The sequence below is a fragment of the Nannospalax galili genome, unplaced genomic scaffold (genome assembly GCF_000622305.1).
Source record: "Nannospalax galili isolate Female #2095 unplaced genomic scaffold, S.galili_v1.0 scaffold702, whole genome shotgun sequence".
Taxonomy (NCBI): Eukaryota; Metazoa; Chordata; class Mammalia; order Rodentia; family Spalacidae; genus Nannospalax; species Nannospalax galili.
Window position 1 is genome coordinate 1807759 of NW_008348657.1, and position 15709 is coordinate 1823467.

The following is a 15709-nucleotide window of genomic DNA, read 5'->3' on the forward strand; positions in this document are numbered from 1 at the left end:
GTGCTGGGAACCAAACCAGGTCTTTTGCAGGAGCAGCAAGTGCTCTTAACCACTGAGCCATCTCTCTAGCCCCATAATTGTGTAATTTAATATAGCCTAAATATTCCATCATTGTAGCAGTTACTGTCTTTAGAATTTGGAAATTTTAAGTATTTCAACTGTAAAAATCTTGCACATTATGGGGAAAGATTGCTGCTTTGTGGCTTTGTTAAGTTTTTATTATTATTATTATTATTATTATTATTATTATTATTATAAACATACAACCATGCTCCAAACAAAGCAAAATTAACCAGATCCGTGGGCAATTTACCACCTGAGCTATCCAGAGACTTCAGTACTTCTCAATAATTGTTAGAACAGACAGAAAACCATCAAGGATGTAGAAGATGCCAGTGCGTCACCCAGTTTGGCCTGGCACATACCAAAACAAAAATTCTGACTCTGAAACTGCACTGTAGTTTGTGAGCTGCTGCCAGCAGGAGTTGCCAAAGGAAACCAAGGTCAGGACCCAATAACTTGAGAAAGGCCTGCTGCAAGCTAAAGACACAAGCACATTTCTCCAAGGTCCTAACAGTCACTCTTCATGGGGTCCACGATGCTTCCATTTCACATGGAGAGCCTGGGACAGCTGCTGGGGACTTGCTCCATGAGAGCCAAGATAAGAATGCCAAGAGGAACTGGCAGACCCTTGCCTGTTGCTGGCTTCTGTCAGTGGTCACCTTCCCTTTCCCCAGACAATTCTAAGATGAAGAAACACCTGTAGGGCTCTTTAGAGCAGGCATCCATTACCAAACTTGTTCATATCAAATGACACTGAAGTCTCCAGAAATAAGCCAAGAACAAATGATTCCTATACATTTTAAAGACACTTTCCACCAAAACATCAAGCGATGCCTCACAGCTGGCAGACACAGAGCTGCCTTTAATATAAGCAGCATGGAGCAACATGAATCAGACTTCAGTTTTTTTTAGTAAGGGCTCCCCAGCCCCAGTGCACTGTGATATCCACTAAAGCCTTTTATCTTTTAAAAATTCAGGTAAGCCTGGTGTGGTAGCACACACCTTTAATCCCAGCACCTGGGAGACAGGAAGGTAGCTCTCTATGAGATTGAGGCCAGCCTGAACTACACATGGAGTTCCAGGCCAGCTGGGGCTCCAGGGAGACCCAGTCTCAAAGCAACAAAAACAATAGCAGCAACAACAACAAATTCAGGTGAATCTTACTTTGATATCAGTTACCAGCGGCATCAGATTCAAAAGCAGAACATACCTGCATGTGCCACAGGAGCTGGAGGCAGGAGAGGAAAGGGGCAGTGAAAAGGAGGAATCACCATCAGGTATACATCCCTAGTGATGATGCCTCTGGACCCTTTCAGGCAAAACTGCATGTCTGGATTCCAAAACAAGGGCTGGCCTAGCAACACATGTGCAAAGGTGTGCCCTGCGCAGGCATCCCTGGGCCTCTGCCTCTGTGCTGGTAGCTTTGCTTCTACAAGGCCAACAACTTCTGAAGACTAAAAAAGCTTGGCTTCCCTCCTCTGGGTCTCTAGGGTTTACCTGCCTACTTTCCAGGGGGGGGGCTCACCTAAAAGCACAACTAAAGATACCAAGAAAATCAACTCAGTAAGTGAGGCACAGTGGTGCATGTTTATAATCCCAGGTACTCAGGAAGCTAAGGCAAGAGGATAGCAAGTTCCAGGCCAGCCTGGTCAACTTAGTACTGTTTCAAAAATACCAGTTTTGGTCTTTGGGGGTTCTCTTACAGTGGGGACTTTAACATAGGGTCAACAGATGGGCTGCAAGTTGTGTGTGTTCACTTAGGGGAGAGAAACTCAGCTGCTGTCAGCCTTCTAAGGGGTCCACACTCAAAAGTCAGGAGCCAGCTTGTAGAACTACCTTGAGCCAACCTGCAGGCAGGGGGATCAACAGGGTCTCTAGTCAGAACTGTCTTTACTCAAAGTTTAAGCCAGGCATGAAAGGTGTATACTGGCACTCAGGAGGTCAAGGCAACAAGATTAACATGAATCCAAGGCTGTCTCCGGCTCGTGTGCAGTGAGACTCCTATCTCTAGCTAGCTACAATGGTTCCTTTCATGTAAATGACCTATATGGTATTAGCTCTAGGACCACTTTCTTCACCAATCTCAGAGAATGAGCATAGTTTAAGAGTCAAAATTAAGCCAGGTATGGTGGCAGAGGCAGATGGATCTCTGTTGAGTTTGAGGTCAGCGTAGCCTACAAGTGAGTTCCAGGCCATCCAGGACTGCATAGTGAGACTCTGTCTCAAAAAAAAATTTAAGAGGTACAACTTCTAAGGGTAAAAAATTTTGAATGTTTACCAAAGCAAAACTGAAGTGACTGCCCTACTAGGTCCCTGCCACCTGCCCTCTGCCAGTGTCTTCCTGTACCACACAGCTCCACCAGCTGCTTCCTCAGGCCAATTAAACATCAACATCATCTAGAACATGAGCTCAGGACCAAACGGCTTTCTGATTCTCAGAGAGACATTTTACACCTGGGTAAGATCATGCCCTCTTTTGTTAAACTCTTTTTAAGATTTATTTTTATTTACGTCTATGTGTGTGTCTGTGTATATGTATATCATGTGTGCAAGTTCGTGTGGAGGCAAAAAGAGGGCGTCAGATGCCCTGGAGCTGGAGTTTCAGGAGGTTGTGAGCAACCCAATGTGGGTGCTAGAAACCCAACTCCAGTCCCCTGCAAGAGCAGTAAACACTCTTAACCACTGAGCCAATTCAAGCCCAGCTTTAACCTATTTGAAATTCTGAGTCAGTGGCAGCAGTTCTAAAAGCAAAAGCTTAGTGATGTCAGAAGTTTAAAATTCTGCTTTAGAAGGCTCTGCACTGTCTGTTATCTCCATGGCCTGTGGTAGCTGCAGGCTCTTCTCTCTTAAGTCACCCTGAAGGCCTTCGTCTAAGAGGTCACTTTCAATATCACATCTGAACTGTGAGTTTTGAGGACATAGGCATTCCCTGCAGATTCTTAGGCACTGGTTGGCTGAGGAGGCAGATGCACTGACCTCCCCTCTTAGGGGGAGGGGAGGATATGACAACAGAAACCCTGTCTGGCTCCTGTCACAGGGAATGGCACACAACTTCATTTCACCTTCAGACCAGGCCTTTCTCCCAGTACTTGGAGTTGAAAATAAGGCCAGGCCAGCCTGGGCTATTTTTATCTGGAAAATTAGGGGCCAGGAACACCATAGTGAGCAGAGAGAGGGGAGTTGACTACAATAGGAAAGAATGTTCACAGACTTGAAAAAAAAGGTTTCCTGCAGTTTGAGATGTGGATGAGCAGGTGGTGAAGAGAGGTGAGGGACAGGCCAGAAGACAGCTAAGGTCTGCCACTGAGTGCTATGTGCCTAACGTACGGAAAGCACAGTCATGGTTGGGTCAGGGTAGCATCCTCAATGACCTCAGAACCTTTGGAAAGACACTTTTTATCGTTTTTTGGAGACAGGGTCTCATGTAGCCCAGGCTGGCCCCAAACTCCCTATGTAGCTAAGGATGACCTTGGATTTCTGATCCTTCTGACCCCATCTCCCAAGAACTGGGATTACAAGTGTGTACCACCACACTGCACTTGAAGGACAATTTTGTGTGTTGTATGCACGTGTGTGTAAGCACATGCTTGTAAATGCATGTGGGAAAGCCAGAGGAAGATGTCAGGTGTCCTGCTCTATTGCTCTCCACCTTACTACTTTGATACATGGCCTCTCCTTGAACCTGGAGCTAGGCTGACAGCCAGCAAGGCCCAGCCCCAGCAATCCTCCCATCTCTGCCCCACCACAGCTCTGTGGTTACAGATGTATGTGACCATGCTCAGCTTTTCACATAGGTGCTGTGGATTTGAACTCAGGTCCTCATGCTGTGCTCTTTCCTACTGAGCCATCTTTCTAGCCCTGGAGGAGAGCTTTTAAGAAAGGAGAGCTCAATGGAGATTCAGACCAGTGGGGTTGTACGAAGGAGGCTCTAAAGCCCAGACTCTAAGGGAGGTATAAGGTCTAAATGGCTGCAGCAGGTTTTGGCATGGAAGACCCATGGGAGAAATGATTCACAGGTGTGATGGGAGGGGTGGGCAAACTGACCCACAGGTGTGGTGGGGAATCAAGAAGGAATGAGGAAGGGTCTGGCTTTGGCCTGCACAGACGGTATGGGCTTTCATAATCCACATGTGATAAATGCAAAGAATCAATCACATCCTTTCAGGTCTGTCCAACTTGCAGACAGGCTCCAAGATAGCTATGAACACAGCCTGACAAACAATGGCAAACTTACACACTATAAGACTGTTTTTTTAAAAAATTTTATTATTTTTATTTTATGTGTATGTATGTATTGCTTGCATGTAGGTAATTGCACCCATGTCATGCAATGCCCGTGGAGGTCAGAAGAGGCTGTCGGATCCCCTGGGACTGGAGTTACAGCAGTTGTTAGCTGCCATGTGGGTGCTGGGATTCAAACCTGGATCTTCTACAAGAACAACTGGTGTTCTTAATGGCTGACCCATCTCTCCATCCCCATAAGAGTGTTTTTTAATAACTCAATTGTAAAGTTCTCAGCATGAACTTCGTGATTGACAACATTATGTCCCAATGGCAAAAGTATACATCTACAAATGCACCTCTAAGACTTTTAAGAGAGATGTCTGTGTTGGCCTTTTTTTCCCTTTTTTCATGTGTTTGCAGGGAGGAAGGCATACTTGTGCACATGTTAGCACACTTGTGTACACAGAGGTCTGAGGCTGGTGTGGGGTGTCTTCCTCATTCTTCTACCTTATCCTTTGAGACAGGGTCTCTCAGTCAATCTCAGAGCTTGCCAATACAGTTAGTCTCTCTAGCCAGCTTGCTTCAGGATTCCCTGTCTCTGCCTCCTGAGGCTGGAATCATAGGCAGGCTGCACCTACCTGGTATTTACCTGGGTTCTGGGGATCAGAACCCCAGTCCTCTTGCTTTCAAGGCAAGTGCTGTGACCACTGAGCAATCTCCCCAGCCCTCAGTCTTGGTAAAATTTATATAGGTTGGAGATAGGTGGTACATAGAAAAGAAAGCATTAAAGAAAAAACAGTATTGTATGACGGTCTAGATACAGTGTTAAAACCTTACTGTATCCCTGACGCAAAAAAAGCTGAGAACATTGATCTGATAAGGTGAGCGCATCTGGCACCTTATCCCAGGCTCCCAGGGCTCCAGGAGTAGCAGCTGGGCAAGCAGTAGTGTCATGGCTGAGAAGGTCTGTCAGCCACAGGACAGAGCTGTAACCTGCCCAGAGGAACAGGGTGTGGCACAAGCTGGAGGACACTGTGCCACCTCTACACGGGAAGAGCTGGGGAAGTCACAGAGGGACAAAGGCAGTTCAGGGACTTACAGGTGGGTTCCTGCACAGAAAGCACATGGCAGGAAGTGAAATGTTCTTTTCAAAAGGCAGGGAGGGAACAGAAAGAATTGGAAACAATAAAAAGTCAGGCCTTTGACTTTCACAGGGCAGAAATGAAGCTGGGTTTGAACAGGGAAATGGAAGTGGGAATGAGGAAGATCTGTAGCCCAGGCTGGCCTCAAACTTGGGCTGGTCACCCAAGGATGACCCTGAACTCCTGATCTTCCTGCCTCCACCTCCTGAGTGCTACGATTTCAGGCATATGCCACCACACTTGGTTTATGTGGTGCTGGAGAAAGAGTCCCCTGACTTTGTGCATGCTAGACAAGCACTCCGCCAACTGAGTCACACCCCTAGCCAGGAGATACTTCTAAATAAGTAAAACTCTCTCTGAAATGCTGTTCTTTCCAGATGGCTCATCCTTCAGTGCAGCCTAATGACAGCCTCTCTGAGAAAATCTTTCCTAGCCTACTGCCTGCCAAGACTCACTCCTGGGCTGCCACAGGATCCTGTGTCCCACAATGCCCACCTACCTGACCCCAGTTCAGAGCTTTCTCTCCAAGAGCTGGGCAGGAGAAGGCAGAGAGACTTGTATTGCTCTGGACACTTGGGGGCCCATTAATGATGCAACATAAACACAGTTCAGAGAATCTTGCTTAAAACTGTTCCTCCATCTCTGTACCCCAAACCCCGCCCTAGCAGCAGTCCCCCTTCTAACACAGGAGATCTCAATCTGAATCACACAGACTTTGCAAAGCTTTCAGAAAAATTCGGGTGGTGCTTTCTCTCAGCCCTGCACAGTCAATCACCAGGGTATGAGACGATCTAGGAGTCTGTGGCTCCTTCTAGATAAAGCTAGTTGTAAGTGCTGCAGGTGAGTGCTGGCACCCGCTGTCCTTGTCACATCCACCCACTTCTGAGGTGCTATGGGACCCCTACAGCACTCAGCTGGAAGTGACACTTTCCCTGCTATGGAACGTGCCTAAAACTGAACAATCAAGGACAGAGTAAGAGTTTGAAACTGGCCAAGTCTAGAACCTGTGTTTGCAAGTGCCTGTGATCACCTCAGGAAGAGTCCAGACCAGAGCAGTGAAAGGAACATGGTGTAACCTCAGCACTGAGGCAGGAGGATCTGCTGTTCTAGGCCAGCCTAGACCACACAGAATTCTATCTCCAAAGAGAGAAAGAGAAGACAGAGAGATGAATACAGACCAAGAAGGGCACAGACTATCATGAACTAGCACTCACACCCTTGTGTAACTCCTTTCCAACATGGAAGGAACCTGCTTAACTCTAAGCCAAACAACAGGGTGTGGGAGAGGGGACATCCCTTCTATGATGAGTTAGAAAAGACCGGGACTTCAGGCTCTGAGGCAGCTTCTCTGTGGCTTTTCAGCTCGCATCCTTTGTGGAAGCAAGATGCATGTCAGAGGCCACTGTAGACAGGAACCCAAGCCTTGCACACAGTCATTGAGAGCTGAACATGCCAGAAGCAGGGAGCAGGTCTGAGCACAGTTCCTTCCCACACACGCACACCATGCAGCACTCAGGCCCTAGCCTAGGACCTCCCTCAACTTTGTGACAGTGACTCACCCAGGTAGCTCAGCGCCCTGGTCACATAATCCAACATAAGAGACATGCTGTCTTAAGCCAGAGTTTTCTAGGGAACTCTGCTATATAGATTAAAATTTCAAGTTATGAGATGTGTACAAGGGGGCTAGAGAGATGGCTCAGTGGTTAAGAACATTGGTTGTTCTTGCAGAAGACCCGGGTTTAAATCGCAGGACCCACATGGCAGCTAACAACTGTCTCTAACTCCAGTCCCAGGGGATCCAACAGCCTCTTCTGTCCTCCCCGGGCATTGCACGACCTGGGTGCACTTACCTACATGCAGGCAATACATGAATACACAGAAAATAAAAAAAAAAATTTTAAAAAAAGTATACAAGGACAAGCATTTCAAGTTCTCCCAACGTGAGAGTATATTCTGACCAGGATGAGGGAGAGACTGAATCCTCCAAATGGCCGTGATGGCAGAGAGGACCCGGCCAAGAGGAGATAGCTGAATTTTCCAACTCGGATACAATTCTCAGACCACTGGTTTCAAGGGTATTGCTAACAGAAGTCCTCACAAAGGCAAAAAAGGAATAACACAAAAACACAGAACAGGGTTAGAAAGGTGGCTCCGCAGAGGACTTGGGTTCGATTCCCAGCATCCACATGGCAGCTAATAACTGTCCATAACTCCAGTTCCACCGTATCCAATGCCCTCTTCTGACCTCCTTGGGCATTTCATGACACAGGTGTAACTACCTACATGCACATAATACACTCATAAACATAAAAAAAATTAAAATAATTTTTTTTTAAAAACACAGAACCAGAGCTTCTACGTTCTTCTTGCAGGTAAGAGATGGAAGTGTCAACGTAAGTAAGAATTCAGTCAATCACTGAACTGCTCAGACTTCTGACTGGTCCTTTTCATTGTGCTAGTTAGCAAGGGCTGTGGTTTAGATGTCCCCTGCAAGCTCACTTTGGAACAGGTGGTCCCCAGCTGGTGATGCTCTTGGGAGGTTGTGAACCTGTAGGAGGTGGAATCTAGGTGGAAGATATAGGCTGCTGGGGGACCAGCCTTGAGGCTTGTAGCTTAGCCTGCTTCCAGCCCAAGCTCTTTACTTTGAAATGCCTGGACATGGACCAAACCACACCACCAGCTCCTGCCACACTGACCATCCACCATGCCTTCCCATAATGGACTATATCCTGTTAAAACCTGAGTCAAAATAAACTCTTCCTCCTTTAAGTGGCTTTTGTCAGGTTTTTGGTCACAGCACCAAGAAAAGTAACCAATACAGACCTAATGTTTCCTATTCAGATTTGTTATTCAAAAGTAGCCTTGGTCAGATGTGGTGGCTCGATTCTGTAATCCCAGCACTCAAAAGGCTGAGACAGAAAGGTCAGGGCAGCACTCACAGACTCTGTGTCTTTCTACAGGGATTCCTGAACCATCTTAAAAGAGGGGTTCATGTGAGAGAGAATGGGTGTGCTGAGATGCTGTGGGAGGGCAGGGGGTCAAGAGCGTCACAGACCAGGCCAGCTAAAGGCTCCATCAAATGGGGGCAATCTCTGCTATCTTCTGCAAGCACATGTATCCCTAGCTCCCTGTGGCCAGTGCCTGCACACTCACGGTATTTATTTCATATCTATACTGAGAATTAATAGAACAGGCCTTGGGACAACACAGACAGAAGCACATGGATTTTGTGAAAAAAAAAAATGGGGTTGGGCATTGACTAAGTACCTGAGAATGACAGTTCCAAACTCAGGAACATTTATGGTACTCTGACAAGCAGCCAAAGGCTGCAACCACTGTCCAAACACCTCAGAAATAAAAGTGGTTTCAAGGTACTGATGAAATGTGATTATGATAGGGAAAATGTTCCAGCAAAAGTGAACGGAGGTAAAGTCTGGAAATAGGACATGAAGGAAGCTGGCAGGGAGATGCACTTGTGAAGCAGCTAGCAGGGTTTGGTTTTGTAGTGTTTGCTAGAAGTGGAGCCAGAGACAAATTATGAAGACAGCAGTGAATATTAGCTTGCAGACCAAGTGTAGGACAGGAACCTCAGTAGGAAGGAGACTGCAAACACAGCAAGCAGCACACAGATCTATGAAAGGTGTCTAGGACCCCCCTTGGGTCTAGGTGTCTAGGTGTGGTACTACATGCCTGTCACTCCAGCACTGGGGAGGTTGAGGCAGGAGGATGAGGGGGCCAAGGCCATCTTGGGCTGCACAGCAAGACTGAGGCTAGCCTTAGCTACATAAAACCCTGTCTTAGAGTACTTTTTATATTCACGACACCACGGGGAAGTCCAGTCCCCAGCACCAGAAGGGTCTAAGAATCTGTTAGAATGAAAAGCAGGCTGAAAGAGTTAATGTAGTTTTAAAGGACTAAAGTGAAAAATAAAGCCACCAGGCTGACACATTGATCCAAAGGCATACCAGAAATGTACAGGCTACAAAAAACAGTGGACGAGGGGTGGAGGCGGGGAGGGCAAAGGCAGAGTCCAAGCCCAAAGGAGGAAAGGCAGGGAGGGGATGAGCGAGCGGAAAGTCCTGCTTCAGGGGATGGGGCTCCAACAGCGACAGGGCAGAGGTGAAAAAGGTCAAGCCAGAGTGTCAGATAAGCCCAAGTGTTTGGAAAGACCAAAGTAAAGCGGGAAGGAGGAGGAAGCGACACACATCTGACACAGCCCCGAAAGCAGCAAAAATAGAGCGGGTTCAGCTCTGCAGGAGCGAGTGGTTCCTATACCAGCCTGCGAAGCAACAGTTACTGCAGACAGAAGGGGGAGCTGAACCCAGTGTCTGCTGGCTTGTCACGACAGCTCAGTGTCCTTGAACAAGTCACTTAACCTCTCTGAAATTTATTTCCTGTTTTTAAAAAAGTGTGTGCATGTGCATACCTGTGTGCATGTAAGGGGGAGTGATTAGGCCAAAAAAGTTCAAAGCCTTTTTCCTCCAGCTTGTAAGAGGGCAAGACAGGGAGACACTGACCTTTTAAAAGAAAAGGTTAAAAATAGGACACGTTTTACATGGGAATAGCAGGAATTAACAGTTCCACCTAGTGCTGCTCATTCAAAGGCCTTGGATGACGTGCAAGTTTTATGGGTTCCTCACAGCAAGTATGAGAGGTAGAGACAGTGGGCACCATCTCCTAAAAGAAAAGCTGAGGCTCTGAGGCTGAGCCACTAGCCCAAGGACACAGCCATAGTCAAAGAGTACCAGTGGCAGACTAGTGTCCAATGCAGAGCTAACAAGGACAGAAAAGCCACTATCCTTCTGCACTAAATGCCCTCCTTCTCCTCCACAACAGGACTAAAGGTGTGCGGGATGTTTTTATTACTTATTAGGGGATACCTAAGTAGAGTTATAAACATGCCAAAACCCCTTTTAATTTCAAATAAAATGCCTTGGAATTCAAGGCATTCACTTGCACATAAACCAAATCACTACACAATAATGCCTTCCTACAAGGAGAGTCTGGCGCCATTGAAACCTCTTAACTGGATCCTTCAAGGATCATCTCCCAGCTGCCAGGCCGGCAGGCGCATGCTTCCAGGCTTTCTGCACACAGGACTTTGATGCTGCTCCCATGACTATACCCTAGCTTCTAGGAGGAGAGAGGATGGCAGAAGTCAGTGTGCAAGGATGTTCTGTCTGGTTCTGTTTTGCATTTATTTACTTAGTTAGGCTCCACCCATCAGAGTTTATTTCTTAAAAGTCTGGAGGCTGAAGTCTGAGCCCAAGAGCCAGCACAATCAGGGAACAGAGGGCCCTTCGTGGCTTGCAGGCATCTGCTTCCCTCTGCTGGGTTCTGAGATGGTTCTTCCTCTACCATCTAAGAGGATTGCCACCTCATCCCTATGGTAGCCTCAATAAAGCAGCAGATCATCCTCATCCTATTCTTTGCTCTAAAAGCCTTCCAGAGCTGACTAATTAGCTGCAGTGCCAGAAAAATCCAAGAGTGGAAGGGGCTTCTTACTCTCATCCTATTTCTCTCTCCCTCCCTCCCTCCTTCCCTCCCTCCCTCCCTCCCTCCAGCACTAGGCACTGAATCTAAATGCCTTGTAGATCCTAGGCAGGTGCTCCACACTGAGCTACACCCCCAGCACCTCCTTTTCTTTACATTCATTTTTAACAGCTGTTCAAAGATGGCATTTGGGATTAAAGTAGAAAAATGTTATGCATATTATTCTAGTAATTTTATTTATTTTACTTTATTTATTTGAGACAGGGTCTCACTATGTAGCCCTCGATGAATGGAACTGACTATGTAGACCAGGCTGACCCAGATATCCGCCTGCCTCTGCCTCTAGAATGCTGGGATTAAAGGCATGTGCTATCACATCTAGTTTATTTTTTAGTGTTTTGTGGAGTTTTTTTTTTTTGAAAGAGTATGTGTATGAAGTCTGGGCTAGCCTCAAACTCACCACTCTCTTGCCACAAGTCTCCCAATAACCTAATGAACGTTTTCCTCCAGAGAAAGGCAGGCAGCAGGCAGATGCAGTGCTCTGCTGCATCCTGCCTCTCTCTATCCAGTTAAGGTGCCTATGACTTCTGACAGCTCCCAAACCCTGCTCTATACAGATGGAAGACAGTGGGGCCTTTCTACTGACATCACCACAAGTCTTCCTGATGGAAGGAAGGATGTGAGGAAGGGTAAGTGGTGAGAAAGGACAGATTAAAGGCAAGAAAGGGGGTAGGGATCCCCAAAAGACAACAAAAGAAAGTGGAGAGCAGAGCTGGGATACAGTGACAACACACTTCTGTTTTCTCCTGGATTACTTCATGTTCCCTTGGGGATTCCTCTTTTAAAGTAGGTAGCAGTGGCCAGATGTGAGGGAAGCCAACTTGGCCAATTTTACCCCCGAGTTCCAGGCCCAGACACACATGTAGATGATGTAAGTGACAGAGAACATAGAGCTTGGTCAGAAGACCTGAACTTAAGCCCCAGTATTTTACAGGATTATCAATGAAAGAAACCCCTCAGTCCCACTTTTCTATCAGTATGTGTGAGTTTCTCCATGTACGTAAGTGAATCATGTATGTAAGTGAATCATGTGTGTGCTTGGTACCTGTGGAGGCCAGAAGAGGGCATCAGATCCCCTGGAACTGGAGGCACAGACCACAGTGAGCTCCTGTGAGAGTGTTGGGACCGAATTCGGGTTCCCTGCAAGAGCAGCACGTGTTCTTGACTACTAAGCCATCTCTCCAGCTACACCATTCTGCTTTTCAAATCCGGAGGCGAAGACCTGGTACTGACAACTGCCCTACTATGTCAAAAGCCAAAATGAAAAATATACACATTTGAAGAAGGCACGCTCACAGTAGGGAAGAGTACACTCTTTATGTAAGACCCCTCTTGTAGTCATATGCAATAGCATTCATGCCATGACACCCCTTAAAAATGACAAATGAGCACAACTCGGGTGGTCAAACACTATAAACACTATACAGTCAGCAGATCAAAGTTTACATGTAGCTGGAGAACCATGACTCACAAGCTGATGTTATTACCTCTACTTCAACAGCAATGTCGATCAGAACTTCAGTTCCAGCCTGTGCTAAGGGAAAGATAACTTTTCTCCCAAGTTCTACCTCCACCTAGTGCCGGGACACACACACACACACACACACACACACACCCCACACCACACCACACCACACCACAGGATCAAAATCCAGGTCACCTGCACTTGACTGTCAGCCAGTTTTTCCTAAGTTGTAGGCCTCGGCCAAGCATCAGCTGACACTTCCCCAAATATAAGTTAGGACTTCTCCTCAATTCAAGGCTGGGCAATCACTGTGATAGCCTCTGAATAGAGCCTAATCCGGAGCCTAGTGTAGTCCTGTTGCTCAGTGTTTGAGAACTGTGTTGTCACTATCCCAAAGCAATCTTTATATTTTTATTTTTTAAGAAATACTTACACTACATATTCAAATATAATTATCAAAATTCTTTCAGCAAAGTTCAATGAGGGGCTGGCAAGATGGCTCAGCAGGTAAAGGCACTTATCACCAAGCTTAAAGACCCACAAGATGAAAGGAGAGAATCAATTCACAAAAGCTATCCTCTGATCTCTGTCCCCCTCCCCCAACCACACACACACACACACACACACACACACACACACACACAATACGTGTGTAATGACTTTAAGTTCAACAAACGGAATTCCCTCAGACCATTCATAGATCCTGAACCTGTGTCCCTGAAACAGATGGAAGGTTGAGATCGCATCTAGCAAGTGTAAAACCCATCCTCCCTCTGGCTAGTACCTGCTGATATGATAATACCTCGAGGCAGGTGATGACTTAAACCACTACTGTGTCTCCTTCAGTTACTTCAACCCATGAGGAAAGAGGGTGACTATTTCCCAACAGCTTCCCAGGAGAGCTAGCTTTAGAACCAGGCTATCTGCTGTCTCTTCCCTGACAACAGGGGGAAAACAGGAAGGCAGAAGACTCCCTCACCTTAGAAAGCTCCATTACACAAGGGGAGCAGATCAACAAAGACTCAGGAACCACATCCTTCAGGACTCCAATTTTAACTTAATGTGGGACTGTCCTCCACGGTACCTTCTTCTGGCCTGGAGTGCAAGTGTGACACATGACAATCTTTTTTCTCTTTAAGTATAAATGAAAATCTTGTAAAAAAAAATCAAGGCTGAAGATTAATCAGACCTCCATTCCCTTTTATTTATTATTTATTTTGTTTTGCTTTTTTGAGGCAGGGTCTCCCTGGAGCCCTGGAACTCACTATATAGACCAGGCTGGCCTTGATCTCATAGAGATCTGCCTCTGCCCTCCCCAGTGTTGGGATTAAAGGCATGCACCACAACACCTGGCTCCCAGCTCTGTTTTTTAATTTTTTTGGAGACAGGGTCTCATGTAGCTCAGGCTGGCCTCAAACTCCGTATGTATCAGAGGATGACCTTGAACTTCTGATCTTCCTGTCTTCATCCCTAGAGAGCTGGGGTCACAGGAGTATACCACACACAAGGTTTATATGGTGCTGGGGCTCAAACTCAAGGCTTTGCAAGCTAGGCAAGCACTTTACTAACTGACCTATATCCCCAGCATCCAGTTTAAGTTTAAGCAACTTTTTCTTGCGCCTACCGGATATAAGGACAGGTACCCTCATCCAGCACTGACTCTGCCAGCTGTAGACTGCCCACTGTCCCCCCCCCCACCCCCCTCATTAACCGTCCTCTGTCTAGGAGTCCCAGAAGACTGTCAAAACAGTCTGAAAGGCATACAAGGAGTAGCTATTGAGAAAGCCTGTGGGTACAAATGCATGTGAGGCTTTTACACAACCCCTCAAAACTCACAAAAATCAGACCGACTGGAGGAGGTGAACACAAAGAAAAGATTCAAATCTAGGAAGTAAAGTGCATGAAAGCTGCAAGGAGTGGTAGGAAACCGAGCTGGTTCCACCAGAGGGAGGGAAGAGCACTGACTGGGAGGAATCGCCCCAGTAAGGGGAAAGAAAAAACTAGCCCTCGGACCTCCAGTTCCGTGTTGTTGTTTTTGTCCCCAGGAAGCCACCAAAACAGCTCTTTTTCAAGAGAGGGATCACATTAACAAAGCAAATAGAGGAAACCTGTGCTCAAAGCGTAACCTACCTACAACTGAGCCCTGGGAACGGAAATACCTCTTTCCCCGTTTTGTAGTGGGTTTCAAAACAGAAGGGACCGGCAACGAGATAAAAACTACAAGGCAAGCGAGGGGGAGCGGCCAAGATTTTCTTGAATACAGGGAGTCTTCCTACCAGAGGCCTTTAAATGTACCTTTCTAGGGCTGACCCACACGTAGCTAAACACCCAGCGCCTGGCTCTCAATCAGAGAGAAGCGATTGGTGGAAACAGCGGGGCAATTAGTTTAGGCAATTAGGCAAGAGCATCACTCAGATTTGATGTGGCTGGTACCCTAATACTCCCACACACACCCATGAGTGGCCAGAACTACAGGAGGGTTTGCATTGTGGCTGGAGTGCAGGGACAAAAGCAGCCACATTAACGCAACGCGCGGGCCCGAGGTCAGTCAGGCAATCCCAATCATGGTTTGCCGGTGGGGACCCCAGCGCGGGCCGAGGTCAGCCATGCAATCCCACCGGGGTCTACGGCTAGGCACCCAGCGCGGGCCGGGCAGTGCGCTGCACAGCTCAGGCTGCAGGGGCGCGGCCCTCGCAGACCCACCTGCGGGCGTGCGAGCCCCGGGCACTTACTTTCGTTCGGCCGTTGATCACGTAGTTGCCCAGCTTGCCGTTGCAGTGGCGGATCAGGTCGTCCATGCTGCTCATGAGGAGGCCGATGGTCTCGCAGCCCGGCTCCTTGCCCTCAATCCAGGTGATCTGGTCGCCCCGGATGTCCTTGGACGAGTCGCTTTTCTGGCTGACCAGCTGCCCGTCCGTGAACTTGCCGGTGTCGTGCAGGGCGCGCACCTCGTCTCCGATCTGCTGCCCGGTCTCCCTGCCCAGGAAGTCGTCCACCACGCAGATGCCGTGCTTGTTCATGCACGGCACGATGTACTCCAGCGCCAGCTTCAGCGCGGGCAGCGGCTTGGTCTGCCCATTGGGCCGCAGGCCTCCGCCGGGTCTCAGCGCATCTCCAGGGGGGCCGCCCGCCGGGCACAGGCTGGCGCGCTCAGGGCCCGGCGACCTGCGCGCCGGCTCCTTGGGCCCCGCTTCGCCCGGACCACGGCCACCCCGGGCCTGCGCCTTGTCCCTCGGGCCCGCGCGCGGCGCCTCGGCACTGT

At 47.8% G+C, this 15709-nt stretch overlaps 1 protein-coding gene across 1 annotated transcript in view; it reads right to left on the reverse strand.

Moving 5' to 3' along the window:
- Nucleotides 1–15707, reverse strand: part of Egln1 (egl-9 family hypoxia inducible factor 1) — a gene marked incomplete at its 5' end in the record, with an annotated part of 35032 nt that extends 19325 nt beyond the window's left edge. The window contains one exon of the mRNA XM_017801262.2: nt 15180–15707. Within this exon, the coding sequence (XP_017656751.1) occupies nt 15180–15707 (528 nt within the window). The remainder of the gene's footprint in view (nt 1–15179) is intronic.
- Nucleotides 15708–15709: the final 2 nt, after the last annotated feature.